We start from the raw sequence: 16,916 nt of genomic DNA, 5'->3' as shown, positions 1-16,916 counted from the left end.
TTAATAAAGCAGTTATAATTATTGTGCTTGATTATCTCCTGCTCCTTAAAATCCCAGAACCAGAAATGTTGGAAAAGACCCCTAAGAACGAGCCCCACCATTGATGTTCCTCTCCCACCTCTCAGCACTGAAGCAAATCCTGGTTTTCCATTTAATTGTGCTTTGGAGATTTGAACAGCAAGAGAAAATAAGTTAATTAACAGCAAAATTAATAAAAAGACTGGTCTGAAATGTGAGTGTGAATGGTGTTTGAGTGTGAATGATGTCCAGTGACAGAAGTGATGGGGATGAGTGATCCAGATCAGGATCAACAGGACTTCTCTGACAAATCCAATTGTCAGCCCAGCCCACGAGGAGAATTCCTCATTTTTCCATCTGTTATTACACAATAGGCCCACGAGCTTAATTCACAACATTTTTCAAGGTTTGCTTTGTGATTAACGTTGATTGAAGTCCTTTTAATGAATTTTAGCTGATCTGAGCCCACCTCAAGCGCAGCTGGAGGTGACTCCGAGCGCTCCCTGTCAAAGGTTGTTAGTGGGGAAAAGTGAATTCCCAACAATAGAAGCAAACCCCACAAAACAACCTCTCAGGAGGGATTTCCATCCCACAGAGCCCTCATGTTTTTTCCTCACCCTTCCTTGGAGACCTGGTTCTTGTTGCCAAGGGATCCCAGTGGTGTGGGCTGTCCATGGGATTGTTCAAGGACAGGCTGGATCAGCATCCTGGGATCCTGGGGGGTGTCCCTGCCCATGGAATGAGCTTTAAGCTCCCTCCCAACCCAAACCACCCCAGCATTCTGTGATTCACACAATTCAAACCCACCAAATCCCAACGCAAAGGTTCAAGGCTGCTCCCCAAAGCTCCTGATGAGCTCCAACAATTAGTTGCAAGAATAATCCTCAGTGCAAGCTGAGGATTATTCCCATTCCGCTCACCCCGGGCTGACCAACTGAGGCATTTCCAATTTGCCACAACAGCTTTTTGCCCTGTAAAACAACAACTGACGAGGCCAAGGCAAACAGGGATAACCAGCGGATCCCGACCGGGATGCAGACGGCACAGCCGGAGCTGCTTCCTGGGAAAGGCTGTAAAAATAGCAAAGGCTGACATTTCAGCGTTTCAGGATTTCTCTCCTTCCTTCTGGAGGCAGCCTGGAAGTGCAGCAGAACAGATTTCCATCAACCTCTGCTAGAAAAACCAAGGGCTGAAGTCTGGGCGACCGGGGAAGGTGTTGTTGCTGGAGGCAGGGTGGGAGAAGAGAACCTTGTGTTTATAGGGAAGAAAAAGCTGGAAAAAATGCCAGCAGCTGAGTCTGGATCCCAGGCTGGAGCTTGCCAGGACCCTGGACCCCAGGGAAACCCTTCCAGATCGGGTTTGTACGAGTGGGGGCTGCTCATCACCCCAGCTCTCATTCCATGGGCATCTTCTCCATCCCGTCCCACCTTGTCCCTCTTGTTCCTCCTTTGCCACATCCCAATGGGATCACCTGGATCTCAGGAAATCTCCTGAGCCAGCAGGATTGTTCCTCATGGACTCCTCTCCAAATCCATGGATGTTGGTCTGCCAAATATCACTTACACACAATGGAGTTGTCTGAGGGTTTTGAGCTTTATTTTTGTGGTGGGGACATAATTCCTCCTTTGCTCCCAGTTGTCTTGGACAGGAAAACCAAATCCATAAATGCTGTCCCTGGCTCTGCCTCAGAAATCCATTTGCTGCTTTTATCCATCTCCTGTGGAGCTGAAGGAGGCTCCAGAAGAAATCGATATCCAACGGTACCAAACCCAGAGCCATAATTTATGAACAGGCTGTGACCTCTCCATGAGTTTGTTTACAAATGGATCCGGGGGTTCAATCCACCAGAAAACTCCTGGAAAAGGGGAACACTGAGCCCAGCAGCAGCTGGAAGCAGCTCAGCCCATGGGGGAGATGGCACAGGGCCATTGGTGCTCCTGTCCCAGCCCTGACCCCCATCCACAGCCTGCTAAGGGAGCCAGTCTGACCGTCCAGATTTAAAAGGACACATTCCCTAAGGACAAGAGAGAGCTTTGGAAAACAGCCGGATACCCAGCCCTTGCCATCATTAATTTATGGTGATCCCACTTCTATAATTACCACTTGCTTTCAAAACTTTCCTCCCTCAGTCAGCCACTAAGGAAAAACTCAAATTTAAAATGCTGCCCAGCACTCCGATATCCACCAGCAATCCCAGGATAAATTCCCAGGTCTGGAAGATAAGGAAGGATGAGGAACATGAATTTCTCATGCCATGAATTTTCCTTATTTTCCTAAGATTTTAGGATGTATGAACAGCACCAGACCTGGATTTACTTGCCCTTCTCCCTTTCTCTCTTGCCTTGTCCCATGCTCCTTGTCAACCCCATCTCAAAATTCCACCTTTCATATGTGATGCTTTTCCATTCTTTTTCCATCTTCCTCAGGAAAAAACCACAGAATAAAAAGAATCCCTAGATAAGCAAGAGGACTGTTTATCCAAGCAGGATAAAATCCTGGGGCACCACAGGAACCCACAGGGATCATCCAGTCCAACCCCTGGCCCTGCACAGACAGCCCAGAATTCCAGCCTGGAATCCCAGGGAGCGTTGTCCACGTTCCCAAGGTTTGCTGCATTAACAGCTCTAATTAATAACACATCATTTGACTTCTATGGTGCTTTAAGGGACAGAAATCTCAAAATACCTTTGAAGCTACAAGGACTGGATGCCTTTGAATGTTCTGAGTCCTCTTAAACCTCATTTTTGTGGAATGGGCTCCGAAATATTCCAGGCTCAGCTCCTGCAGTTAGCTCAGGAATAACAGATCCAATAACACAGAAAAGCTAATTTTCTGTTATTGGTAGGGAAGGCAACTTCCAGCTAATGAAGTCATCCATCATTCTGCAGTTCTTACCTGCAGGGTTCATTAAAGCTTCTGGAAACAGAGCTGCAGTACAAAACATTTTAAGAATATACAGAAAATCCTAGGAAAAAAACAATGTGAGAAAAGGAGGGATCAGTGGGATCTTCTGGCTCTGCAGAGCTCCCTGACAGGAGGGGACAGCTTGGGGGTCAGGGAACAGGGACAGGAGCAGAGCTGATGTTTAGGTGGGATATCTGGGTAATTTTCCATGGAAAGGGCTGTGATCCATGGGAAAAGGCTGCCCAGGGCAGTGGTGGAGATGGCCTGGAGCAACCTGGGATGGTGGAAAGTGTTCCTGGCCATGGATGGGATGAGTTTTAAGGTCCCTCTCATCCCAAACCCTCCTGGTTTCATGATTTCCTCTGATCCCTGTGGAACCCCTGAGGTGATGCCAGACAATTCGAGTAAAACACTGGGATTATTCAGAACCAAAAAAGCTAAAAAACAACCAAAAAAACCCCCAAAAAAGGATCAAGGAATGTGGAGATGTGCAGCGAAGCCAACCCACAGTGCCTAAAGGATGATAAACCAGGAATGAGTCTGCCACAGTCTGTCCTGGCAGCCAAGAGGAGCCCGGGAGGAGCCAAGCGTACATCCCAAAAACAGCCCGAATGTGGGAAGTGAACATCCCAAAAACACAGCCTGAACGTGGGGATGCTGCCACGAGGGAAGCTCCACACATCAACACTTCCAACAAAGCCAAAGCCAGCAGGAAAACCTCCTGGAGAAACACTTTTGCTACAGAAAATTTCACTTCAGTTGAGCCCACGTGTGAGGGTTGGAGACCAGGGATTCTCCACGCAGGCCTCAGCCACCAGGGATCCTCTGGGAATGCTTATTCCTCTGAGATTTGGACATGCAAGCACCAAAACTTTTATTTAAAGGGATTTAAACTTATTTAAAGGCGTTCAAATTGACTTAAAGATATTAAAACTCCAGAAACAATTTCTCTGAGAAGGAATCTGCTGCCTTCCAGTCTCCCCTTCCCAGGGCATGGCTGAATCTATCAAACTCTAGGACCTGCTGTGTTTTGCTGGAATTCTGAACAGCTGGGCACTATTTAACACCATCTTTTCCCCCATGTGTGGCCGGGGGATGAAGGAAGTTGCTCCTTTCTGTTTGCCATGGACTCAGCCAGGGCTGGGAGCCAATTTCCCTGGAGAGAGCAGATGCAGGGATGGCACAGCTGGCTCGGTGGTTGTTGTGTGGGCCTGTTTGTGTCTCCTGCTCACCTCCGTGTCCTTCGCGATCCCCCCTCCAAGTGCTGAGGAATTCTCCTTGGAGATGGAGACAGATGGGAGAACACGCTCAGCTGACAAAAAGTGAGGAACCTTCTGGTTTCCCCCCCATGCTTTTCCCTACTCCCTTCAGTTTGTTTCTCCTGGAACTTTCAGTGGAGAATTGAGCAACACAGCGCATCCAATCCCAGCCCCAGCCTGGAAGAGGAACTGCTGGAAGCAGCAGAATCATCCTGCTTTTTTCCAAACTGGGAAAAGAAGCTCGAAATCACATCAACAGAGGGTGAGAAACACAAGCAGAGCAGCTCATCAAAGCACAGCCAAGGGTGTTTCCAACACTGGGATATGGGAACGCATCCTGCTAAAAACGGAGCGCAGCGGGAACGGCTCCAGCAGCACATCCCGAAAAACCTCGGAATCCCCGAGGGTGGGAAAGACCTCTGGGATCACCCAGCACCAGCGACAGACACTGGGCCTGCCTGAAAAGCAGGAGTCAGCTCCTCCAGGCCAAATCCTGGCAGAAGGTGGCCAGGAGAGCTTGGCTTTGGGATGGCAGCGCTGGGCAGGGCCAGCCCAGCAGAGCGGGACACCAGGGGTGGCACAGGGAGCCACCAGGGACACCTCCGGCAGCACCAAACCTCCGGAGAAATTCATGGATCTTATCCATTCCACCAGCACCAACCCTCCAGAGAAATTCATGGATCTTATCCATGAATGGGAGCCACCAGGGGCATCTGGGCACCTCCAGCAGCACCAAACCTCCAGAGAAATTCATGGATCTTATCCATTCCACCAGCACCAAACCCCTGGAGAAATTCATGGATCTTATCAATTCCAGGGAGCCACCAGGAGGACCTGAGCTCCTCCACCAGCACCAAACCTCTGGGCAAATTCATGGATCTTATCAATTCCACCAGCACCAAACCTCTGGAGAAATTCATGGATCTTATCCATGAATGGGAGCCACCAGGGGCACCTGGGCACCTCCAGCAGCACCAACCCTCCAGAGAAATTCATGGATCTTATCCCTGAATGGGAGCCACCAGCAGCACCTGAGCTCCTCCACCAGCACCAAACCTCTGGGCAAATTAATGGATCTTTTCAATTCCACCAGCACCAAACCTCTGGAGAAATTCATGGATCTTATCCATGAATGGGAGCCACCAGGAGCACCTGAGCTCCTCCAGCAGCACCAAACCTCTGGGGAAATTCATGGATCTTATCAATTCCACCAGCACCAAACCTCCAGAGAAATTCATGGAACTTATCCATGAATGGGAGCCACCAGCAGCACCTGAGCTCCTCCACCAGCACCAAACCCCTGGAGAAATTCATGGATCTTATCCAAGAATGGAAGCCACCAGGGGCATCTGGGCACCTCCAGCAGCACCAAACCCCTGGAGAAATTCATGGATCTTATCCCTGAATGGGAGCCACCAGGAGGACCTGAGCTCCTCCACCAGCACCAAACCTCTGGAGAAATTCACAGATCTTTTCAATTCCACCAGCACCAAACCTCCTGAGAAATTCATGGATCTTATCCCTGAATGGGAGCCACCAGGGGCACCTGAGCTCCTCCACCAGCACCAAACATCTGGGGAAATTAATGGATCTTATCCAAGAATGGAAGCCATCAAGCGCACCTGGGCTCCTCCACCAGCACCAAACCTCTGGGGAAATTCATGGATCTTATCAATTGCATCAGCACCAAACCTCTGAAGAAATTCATGGATCTTATCAATTCCACCAGCACCAAACCTCTGGAGAAATTCATGGATCTTATCCATGAATGGGAGCCACCAGGAGGACCTGAGCTCCTCCACCAGCACCAAACCTCTGAAGAAATTCATGGATCTTATCAATTCCACCAGCACCAAACCTCTGGAGAAATTCATGGATCTTATCCATGAATGGGAGCCACCAGGAGCACCTGAGCTCCTCCAGCAGCACCAAACCTCCAGAGAAATTCATGGATCTTATCCATTCCACCAGCACCAAACCTCCAGAGAAATTCATGGATCTTTTCAATTCCACCAGCACCAAACCCCTGGAGAAATTCATGGATCTTTTCAATTCCACCAGCACCAAACCCCTGGAGAAATTCATGGATCTTTTCAATTCCAGTGACCCACCAGGAGCACCTGAGCTCCTCCACCGGAGATATTAATGGATTTTATAATTTCCATCAGCAACAAACCTCTGGAGAAATGAACAGATCTTATCAATTCCACCACCACCTAAACACTGGAGAAATTCCTGGGTCTTATCAACTCCTGTTCTCCTCAGCAATTCCAAGTAAATACTCTCCAAAATTCCATCTTTCTGAAGCACCATTCCATGATCACAAACCAAAAGCCAACACAACAACTGGATCATTTCCATCCGCCTCCATGGGATTTTGCAGCTTCCAGGAATTCAAGAGCTCCGTTGTTACTCACCAGGCTTGGAAAAGTCTCAACTGGATTGTGCCTTCTTATTTAACTCCCTGAATTCCTCCAGGGGAGATTGTTGGGCCACGAAAACAGACCATGTTTTAAAAAAAAAAGGATGGATTTAAAATAAAATTATTTTTATTTGATATTATATTTTGGAAAAGCAATTTGCTGGCTGTGTTTTAGCTGCACTCAGGGATAGCCAAGAGAAAAAGCAGAGCAAAATTTCCTAAAATTTAATTTCTGTTCTGTATTTTCTTCCTCCATGAGATAACAGGTAATTATTAAATTAATGAAGCTAAATGTGAAATCATTTGGGAAAAATCCACAAAAATCTTAATTAAGAAAAGACAATCAACATCATATTGTAGAAATCCCTTCTTTAAAAGCTCACCAGAGCCTGAATAAATAAAAATGGAATAACTGATTTAGGTTGGAGAAATATTCAGGGAATTCCAGGATGGTTTGGGTTCAAAGGGATTTTAAATCTCATCCCATTCCCATGAGCAGGGACACTTCCCACTATCTCAAGTTGCTCCAAGCCTGTCCAACTTGGCCTTGAGGAACTATTTCTAATTTTGAGGCTAAATCCAGCAAAACAAAGGAATGAGTGCACTTGGAAAAGACTGAACTTTGGGATCTTCCAAGCATTGCTGTCAAGGACCTTGCTTTGGGGGTAAAATGGATGATTTGAAGTTCTTGCTTGGCAAAAACAAGATGGAAGAGGTGTAAAAGTCAAAGATGTTTTTTAAAATGATTCCTTTGGGTTCCTCAAGGTCTGGATGGGGTGAGGGAGAGCAGACTGTGGGATCTCCGGTCACTCCAAAGGAAATTCGCCATGTCCACAATTTCCATGGCTTCTGCCTGCCTTTTTCCCCACAAAATCCCAAAAATGCACCCAGGGATGCGAAGGGAATTATCAAAGGAAGAAGGAGCATTTGGAATTCTGGGATCTCCGAGGCCGAACTGCAAAATGCAAGTCAGGAATGAGCCTGGTGGATGCTGGTGGAGGAAAACCCCAAAGCAGAAGGTTTTACAGAGGTTTTATGCAGTTTTTTTTAATGGGAATGAAGCATTTGGAGATGGGATGCAGGGTTTGGAGCAGGCAGGGATGAGGCTGGCCCAGGTCTGGAGGTCGCTGTGGTGAACACAGTGGGAACAGCCTTTCCCTGAGGAAAAGAATCATTTGGATCATGGAAACACTTGAATCGTGGCCTTATTCTAAATAAAAACAAACCTCAATATTGCTTTCCTTATTTTTCTGGGCAAGATGTGTCTGGATATGGGAGCAGCCTGTGGTGGCACAGATTCCATCAGCACCAGCAGGAGGAGGGAATTGCCATGTACTGTCAGAAAAGCAGCAAAATGTCTGGAAAAGGCCATAATTTCAAAGGGAAAGAGGAATGAGGGAAGGCAGAAAACTGGAAACAGGGAAAAGCAGCAGATGATCCCCCAAAAAAACGGCATCAATGTGGTGAAAATGCTGATTTACCCCCCCAGAGTGAGGAAGTTCACTGGGGGAAGTTACAGATTCCATAAAATCCAGCACGGATGGATTCCCTGGCTTGGCACTGCCCATTTATTCCCGAGGCAATTCCTCCCCAGCCCCCGCAAAGGGCACCTTACGTAAGTGGCATTTGGCTGGGCACAGGTGAGGCTGTGCCCTCATCCCAGCCCCGAATTCCCCAGCACATCCAGGGGCTCAGCTGGACCCCACAGCAGCACACAGGGAACCCCCTCCAGACACCCCAGGGAAATGCTGGAACACAGGGAAACATTGAAAATTAATTGAAATATTTAAATTCGATTTCAGCTGGGTTTGGTGTGGGGTTTGTGTTGAGGGTGTGCTCACACTCCAACATTCTCGGAACATTTTCAGAGTGATTTTCTTAATTCCTACATTTATTTCTTTCTTATCTAAGCTTAAAACAGTTCCAAATCACCTAAAAACTGAGTGGAAAACCTTCCTTTTTTTCCATTTAGAGGGATCCCACCTCCTTTAGGAGTTGATCCAAGTTCCATCTCCAAATGAAATATTTGAATCCTTTTTTCACCGAACACCACAGATGCTGAGTCTGGTCCCATCCTGCTCCCTAATTCCCAGCTGGAGCATCTTTCCCTCATTTCCCTGGATAGGCTGCTGGGACCAGATGAGCTCCATGACAGATGTTCCAGGGAATTAATGTGAATAACCCCAAACACCAGCGACTCTGAGCAATTAAAATCCCCATGAACACTCTGGAGCTGCTGCAGCTCATAACCAGATTGAGGTTGTTATTACTGCTTGGATTTAAAGAAAAAACAAACCAAAACCAATCAACAAACAAAAAAGCAGGAATTCTGCAGGATTCCAGATTCCTAAAGGAATGGGAAAGTAATGGATGTATGGCTGTGTGAAGAAGGATTAAAAAATTCACATAACTCAAAGTTTTCTGGTTCAATTCCCACACTCAACTGGTGCATATTTTGGGATTTAAAAGGTGGATCCTGCAAGAGGAAATTTAGGAAATGAATCAGTGGGATCCTCATGGATTTTCCTGGATTTTATTTCATCTTTTGATGGCTGTTTATGGTTTAAGCAGGATAAGTGACCCTCAGAGGCAGCCCCAATCAGCTGTAATGGCACTCAAATTGACTGTTTGGGGTTAGAGATTTGTGGGGAGGGAAAAGAAGCCTCCCAGACAGGATTCCCATGGGAAAAAAAAGGTGGAAAAGAGAGAGATTTGTAGCCAGCAAAAACTGTCTCCAAGCCTTTTCCAGGATTTAGCTCCGAGAGTGCCCTGCTCCAATCACCCTGAGCTGAGAGAGTGAAGAAAACAATGTGCCCTGAAGGCTCTGAGTTCCTGAGCTCTGAGATGAATTCCTGGGCTCTGAAATGTGTTCTGAGGTGAATTCATGGGTCCTGAGATGAATCCGTGGGCTCAGGAACGAGTCCTGGAATCAATTCACAGGGCCTGAAATGAATTGGTGGGCTCTGAGATGAACTGGCGGGCTCAGAAATAAATACCTGGGCTCTGAAATGAATTCACAGGCTCTGAAATAAATTCTTGGGTCCTGAAATGAATTCACAGGTCCTGAAACAAATTGATGGGCTCTGACGCAAATTCCTGGGTTCTGGAATGGATTCATGGGCTCTGAGATGAATTCCTGGGTTCTGAAATCAATACATGGGCTCTGAGATGAGTTTCTGGGTTCTGAAATCAATACATGGGCTCTGAGATGAATTTCTGGGTTCTGAAATCAATACATGGGCTCTGAGATGAGTTTCTGTGTTCTGAAATCAAATCATGGGCTCTGAGATCAATTTCTGGGCTCTGTCATAAATTCATGAGCTCTGAAATAATTCCATCGGCTCTGAAACGCAGTAATGGGCTACGAAATACATTCACAGGTCATGAAATGAATTCCCGGGCTCTGCACCGAATTCCTGGGCTCTGCAGTGGAGCCCCGGAGCTCCACACGGCGCCTGGCAAAGTTGCCGGCTGCTGCCTTTGTTCCCGGGAATAAAGGGCTGGATTCCTCCCGGAGAGCGGCGGCCGAACGAGGGCCGAGGCGCCGCGCTCAGCATCCCCCGGCTGCTTTCCTGCTCCATTCCCCGCCGGCAGAGCCCACCGAGGATCCGCGCTCCCTCTCCCCACTTCAAACCACAGCTCCGCTGGTTTTAAACCCAGTTTCACCCCCAGTTTAAACCCGGCACGGCTTACCATGTGTGCGCCACCGTGAAGCGACGGCGCTGGCGGATGCTTTTATTCACCAGCAACTTTCTGAAAAAGCAGGGAGAGTTCCTGGGCGAGCTGCGAGGAGAAATCTTTGGCGACGTGGGTCTGTTGCCGGGCAGCTTGGGCAGCTCCAGCTCCAGGTGCATCTGCTCCTTGAAAGTCCTGATGTACACCTCGGCCTCGGCAGTGCCGAGCTCCCGGGAAGGCTCCCTGGCCGTCATCGCTGCGGGCGCTCAGCGGCGGCCGCGCATCCCCCGAGCGGCCAGCGCGGAGCTGCCCCCGCTCACGGCCCGGGCAAGCGGCCGCGGGATCCGGCAGCGCCGCCACAAAGCCCCGGCTCCTCCCGGGAGGATGCTCCCGCTGCTGCTGCTGTTGTGGCCGCTCATGAAAAATTCATCAGCCTCTGCTCCAGCATCCCGCCCTCCCCGAGCGGGAACAGCGGCGGGATTTCAGGATCAGTCAGAGAAACACGCACTGCTCCAGCATCCCGCCCTCAAAGAGCCAACAGCGCTGGGATTTCAGGGATCGGTCAGGGAATCGCGCTCTGTTCCAGCATCCCGGCTCCTCCCTGGGCCAATAGCGCTGGGATTTCAGGGATCAGTCAGGGAATCGCGCTCTGCTCCAGCATCCCGCCCTCCCCGAGCCAACAGCGCTGGGATTTCAGGATCAGTCAGGGAATCGCGCTCTGCTCCAGCATCCCGCCCTCCCCGAGCGATCAGAGCCGGGATTTCAGGATCAGTCAGGGAATCGCGCTCTGCTCCAGCATCCCGCCCTCCAAGAACCAACAGCGCTGGGATTTCAGGATCAGTCAGGGAATCGCGCTCTGCTCCAGCATCCCGCCCTCCCCGAGCGATCAGAGCTGGGATTTCAGGGATCAGTCAGGGAATCGCGCTCTGCTCCAGCATCCCGCCCTCAAAGAGCCAACAGCGCTGGGATTTCAGGGATCAGTCAGGGAATCGCGCTCTGCTCCAGCATCCCGCCCTCAAAGAGCCAACAGAGCTGGGATTTCAGGATCAGTCAGGGAATCGCGCTCTGCTCCAGCATCCCGCCCTCAAAGAGCCAACAGAGCTGGGATTTCAGGATCAGTCAGGGAATCGCGCTCTGCTCCAGCATCCCGCCCTCCCCGAGCGATCAGAGCCGGGATTTCAGGACCAGCCCCGGGCACGGCGCTCCCAGGCCGGGCTCTCATTGAGAATTGTTTTGCCCGCACGGCGCTGGCTCCACCCCGGCCGCGCTCATTGGCTCGGGGTTATTTTGGCAGCCGGACTCTGCCCTGCCCTGCGGAGATTTTAAGGAGCTGCCCAACATCCCGAGGCTGCTCCCCGGCTATGGGAGGGATGGGAGAGCGATAAGAGCGGCGATAAAGGCTAAAAGGGAACAAAAACAAAGGGATTCTGTTCTGCAGGAACAAAGCACGCGGGAATTCCTGCTCCATGGAAAGGCTCCACCGTCCTGGGATGCAGAGCCAAAGTGCCCAACCTCTGCCAAATCAAAGGATGGGGGAGCTGGCAGCGCCCTGCCAATTCCAGTAAATTTTAGAGTCTATGTATTTAAAACAGAAAAAAACCCCAGGAATTTTATCTCCTTATAAACATCATAAAAGCAAGTTCTACTTTTCCAAGGATAAAAAGCAACATTCAGGTAAAGAAGTTAAAGACCAAGAGTGTAAGAGCACAATAATTCCCTGAGGGATTTTTTAAAATAAGGTGACCAAAAGTGCAAATACAAGAAATGTTTTTAAAGGAGGAAGACTCAGGGAGAGCACACAAGGAAAGTACTCTGGTTGCACCATGCAGGCATCAATCACAGCAAATCCCTGCCCAGTGGGTTTTCCATCAAATATCCCAAAACTCTTGCCAGGAACACCAGCGTGCCTTCCTCAGCTTCCAGCAAAGCCTCACCATAGAGAACTTCCCCACCCTGCCCGCCCTGTGCCCTACTCCCAGTTATTTAAAACCAAAATAAACCGAAATATCTGCCCAAGCCTCACTGAGGGCACTGGAACTGCAGTGGGATTCAATCCTGAGAGCTCCAGGCAGCAGCACAAGGGGAATATTGGATGATTTAGGAATTCTGCTGTGGTAGGCTGGGATCTGTTACTGCACTGACAGGCAGGGACAGGCCAAGGGGAGCCTGGGAGCTGAAGGGGGAATCAAACCCACACAGATGCTTTGAAGCTGGAATTCCTAACAGAAATAAATTTGGAATTCCAAACAGAAACAACAACAACAACAAAAAATTGGAACTCCAAACAGACATAAAAAAATAGGATCCCTAACAGAAATATAAAATGAAATTTCCAAGAGAGATAATCAATGGAATTCCAAACAGAAATAAAAATGAACTTTCTAACTGTAATGAGATGTTGGAGGGCGTTTGTGAGGATACAGCTGCTATTGGAGAAATTTCCATGCCCTTCCCTAAAGCTTTCCAAAGGGCAGGGAGAGCAGAGGGAAATCCCATTTCAAAAGCAATAAAACTGTTTTCCAACGTGCCCATTAAGGAAGTGCTGCCCATCCTTTGGCCATCCATCAATCAGTGATGAACTGGCAGCCCCCTGGCCAAGGTCCTGCGCTGAGATGGGCAGAGAGAGGGCAGAGAACGGAGGGGATGAGGAGGGAGAGGAGCCTGGGGAGGAAGAAAGGCTCCATTCCCTGGGGGAAGCAGGGGGAGAGGGAACACAAAGTGCCATCATCGGAATGCCAGAGCTTCTCCAAGCTCAGCTGGCCCGGAGCACTTTGGAGGCTGATTCTGAGTACAGGAGATGCTTCCAGCACCTTCCAGCTCCTGGTGCCAATAGATCCCCATTTCCCTGACAAAATTCCCTGGGAAAGGTCCCAGCAGAGCTCTCCTGCAGTTCCAGCTCCCACTCCTCACGCTGCCAGCTCCTGGTGTTCCACACACACAGGACCCTGCAGCCAACATCTCCCAGTTCTCCAGGGATTTACAGCTTGGAATTCTGGCCAGACATGAATTCTCCAGGGATTTACAGCTTGGAATTCTGGCCAGACACGAATTCTCCAGGGATTCACAGCTTGGAATTCTGGCCAGACACGAATTCTCCAGGGATTTACAGCTTGGAATTCTGGCCAGACATGAATTCTCCAGGGATTTACAGCTTGGAATTCTGGCCAGACATGAATTCTCCAGGGATGTACAGCTTGGAATTCCGGCCAGACATGAATTCTCTGGGGATTCACAGCTTGGAATTCTGGCCAGACATGAATTCTCCGGGGATTCACAGCTTGGAATTCTGACCAGACACGAATTCTCCAGGGATTCACAGCTTGGAATTCTGGCCAGACACGAATTCTCCAGGGATGTACAGCTTGGAATTCTGGCCAGACATGAATTCTCTGGGGATTTACAGCTTGGAATTCTGGCCAGACACGAATTCTCCAGGGATGTACAGCTTGGAATTCTGGCCAGACACGAATTCTCCAGGGATTCACAGCTTGGAATTCTGGCCAGACACTGCTTCACTCCAGGATGAGCCAAGAGGAGGTGAGAAGCAGACACTGGAGCTAACTGGCAGGAAAGCTGGGATCTGAAAGTCCTGCCAGGAACTCCCTGTGTTTGCAGGGAATAGAGAGCACCCAGGGCATCAGAGCTTCTGGGGGTCATGGAATCTGGGAATGGTTTGGGTGGGAACTTAAATCCCACCCAGTGCCACCCCTGCCATGGCAGGGACACCTCCCACTGTCCCAGGCTGCTCCAAGCCCTGTCCAGGGACACTGCCTGGGATCCAGGGGCAGCCACAGCAAATCTGGGAATTCTATTCCAGTCAGGAATTCCTTCCCAATAGCCCAACATCTCAATCTACCTTCTTTCACTTCCAGCCATTCCCTGTGTGCTGTCCCTCCATCCCTGTCCCCAGCCCCTCTCCCTCTCCTGGAGCCCCTGCAGGCCCTGCCAGGGCTCTGAGCTCTCCCTGGATCCTTCTCCTCTCCAGGTGAGCACCCCCAGGTGTCCCAGCCTGGCTCCAGAGGGGCTCCAGCCCTGCAGCAGCTCCAGGGCTTCCTCTGGATCTCTCCAGCAGCTCCAGGTCCCTCCTGGGTTGGGATCCTGGGGCAGCTCTGCAGGTGGGGCCTCACCTGAGCAGGGCAGATCCGGCCCAGTCTCACCCACCATCACCCCCAACCCTTCTCCCATGTGGGATCTCAGGATCTGAGTCCTGAGATGCCGGGCCACCGAGAGCACCCTTGGGGGGCTCGGGAGTCCTGGAATGTTCCAGAAGTGTCTGGGGGCTGGACTTTGATCCTACACAGGAGACGACACCTGTATGAGGACAGGAGGGTTTCACCGGGGTGAATGGTGAAGGGATTGGTTAATTAGAGAGTGAGACACAGGGTTTAGGATTTCTGTACAGGGGGGTTTAGAGGAGTAAGATGGAGGAATTGGGGCGTGTCCTGTCCTTCTTCTTCTTCTTCTTCTCCTCCATCTTCTGTGGTGATGGTGGCACTTTGGGATTGGTTATTACTGAGAGTGCACCCAGCAATAAGAATAAATGGTATTGGGGAAAAATGATAAATATTGTACACGTAACCATGGGTATAAAGATAGGTGACCGCCCGGAGGGCAGCACAGTGTGCTCATGGCTGGCTGCTGAGCAGAGCTCTGTCGGGCTGAAAGAAAATCTTTTAGATAAACAATTAATAAACATAAAAACCGAAAGAAGAACTGAAGCCTCTTCTCGTCCTTCGATACGCGGCTGCCCCAAGGCCACCCCGGGCCTTTCCAGGCCCCTCAAACAGCCGAGATAACCGGACACTCCCAGGGCTGTTCCCATCCGTTCATCCCAAGCCTGGACTGACCCTGGTTTACAAATGAACACCCAGAACACCCTGCACTGCTCTGTCCATCCCCACACATCACTGCCTGCAGCCCAAGATAACAATTCCATCAGAACAGGGAGCAGAAATATGAAGGAATTGTTGAGGAGGCGGAAAAGATGATTGAAAAAGATGATTCCTGCCTGGCAGGAAAATGAGACCACTTGGAAGAAAAAGGACAATTAAGGAAACTTTCAGAAGTTTAAGTGCATTTGGGTGAGATTCCATCCCCGCTCCCCAACTCGCTGAAGAGTCTGGAAGTGCTGAAGTTTCAATATATTTGATTAAAATAACTGATAGGGTGGGAAACAACATTTCCAAGGCTGCAACTCCTCATCAAAAGCTGATCCTGAGTGTGCTGAGAGCAATTGCTAAGCAACCAGAACACATCTTTCTTCCTCGGCAGCACCATTATTCACCTGTTCCCAGTGCTGATAGCCAGGATGCAGTAAAACACCAGGGAAAAGGGAATTCTGGCGTGTCCTACACAATCCAGTAGCAAAGGAAAAGCTTTTAGCTGACTTCTCACAGCACTTTCAGCCAGGGGCAGAGCAATTGGAAAATTCTTGCTCAGAGCACATTGAGATAAAAACAGCCAGGAATTCCCCTCTCTTTCTCCAGCCCCTGTTCCATCCATCCCCAGGGCATCCCAAAAAGGTTCCACCAGCCCCACAGCAAATTAATTAGAGAAATTATTTCAAGGGACTGTGCTTTGCTGCTGCTGCTTGGGCTTCTTTTTCCAAGCAAGGGAACCCAGGGGAAAACATATTTTTAATCAAGTACAAAGTCTCCTTTCCAGAAATCCTGGCTGATAGAATTCCCCCTTTAACAGGAAAAATAAAATCTTTATTAAACTTCCAAACAATCTGAAAATTAAGATTTTTTCTTTACAAAACAAAAATCACAGATCCCCTCTGTGTGGTTTAATTTCTGCTCAGTAATTTTTATTTAATCCACGGAATATCCATGTGCTCCTGGAGCAACAGGGGCTGTTCCTCCATTAGTTCTGGAATTACTTGCAAGGTCCCTCACACAGAGCAGCATTTCCTTGGCACAAATCAGGCCCAGGATTGGAAAGGTCAGGAGAGATGGACAATTCCAAACATTTATAAAAGCTGAGGATGCACAAGGGAGGATTCAACCCCTTAAAATCCCTTTTGGACTAAAATTAGACCACATTTGATGGGGAAAAAAAGCCCATTATTGGGGCAGGACATGATGGGATCTCACAGCACCGTCCCTACTTAAGGTGGATTTCTGCCAAATGGGTTGGGAAAGGATCCATGATGGAATTCCAGGAGAGAAATTCCAGGAGCCAACCAGCTCCATTAGCTCTGGGAGAGATGAACATGAGCCTGGAGAGGAGGCAGGGAGATCAGCCAAAGCTCATTCCCAGTAGGAAATAAAAGGGAGGAATGTCTGGGTTTGGGAAAGGGTGGGAAAACGAGAATTTGAGGAAAAGCAAACCAAGCTAAGGCAGGAGAAAACCCTACAAAATAACAACTTTTTCTTGCAATAAACCAACACGGAGACTGGAGAGATAAAAAAAAAAAAAAAAAGAAGGAATGAAAGCGCAGAGAATACAGGAATTGTCATTTGTACTGGAAAATAACTGGGTTACAGAGCCGGCAGCAGAGCACAGAATAAATCTGCGGTGGAAATGTCACAGCAGCGACAGGGATGTGATCCCGAGCTCAGCCCCTGAGGCAGCAGCTGGAGCTGCCAGGATGAGGCAGCACCAGGAATAAATCACAGCAACCCCGGCAGAGACGG

General features: G+C 49.3%; 1 protein-coding gene across 2 annotated transcripts in view; it reads right to left on the bottom strand.

The window, feature by feature from the left end:
• The window catches only part of PDE4B (phosphodiesterase 4B), a 201,993-nt gene that overhangs the window by 143,134 nt on the left and 41,943 nt on the right, over positions 1–16,916 (bottom strand). The window contains exon 1 of one of the 2 annotated variants that reach the window (XM_064720518.1): positions 10,297–10,652. The exons of the other annotated variant lie outside the window; for it this stretch is intronic. Coding sequence (XP_064576588.1) covers positions 10,297–10,532 — 236 coding nt within the window. The 5' untranslated portion in view covers positions 10,533–10,652. Of the gene's footprint in view, positions 1–10,296; positions 10,653–16,916 lie in introns of those variants that run through there. 2 annotated transcript variants of the gene reach the window in all.

The sequence above is a fragment of the Zonotrichia leucophrys genome, chromosome 8 (assembly GCF_028769735.1).
Source record: "Zonotrichia leucophrys gambelii isolate GWCS_2022_RI chromosome 8, RI_Zleu_2.0, whole genome shotgun sequence".
Lineage (NCBI taxonomy): Eukaryota > Metazoa > Chordata > Aves > Passeriformes > Passerellidae > Zonotrichia > Zonotrichia leucophrys.
This window is presented reverse-complemented; position numbering and strand designations above follow the sequence as displayed.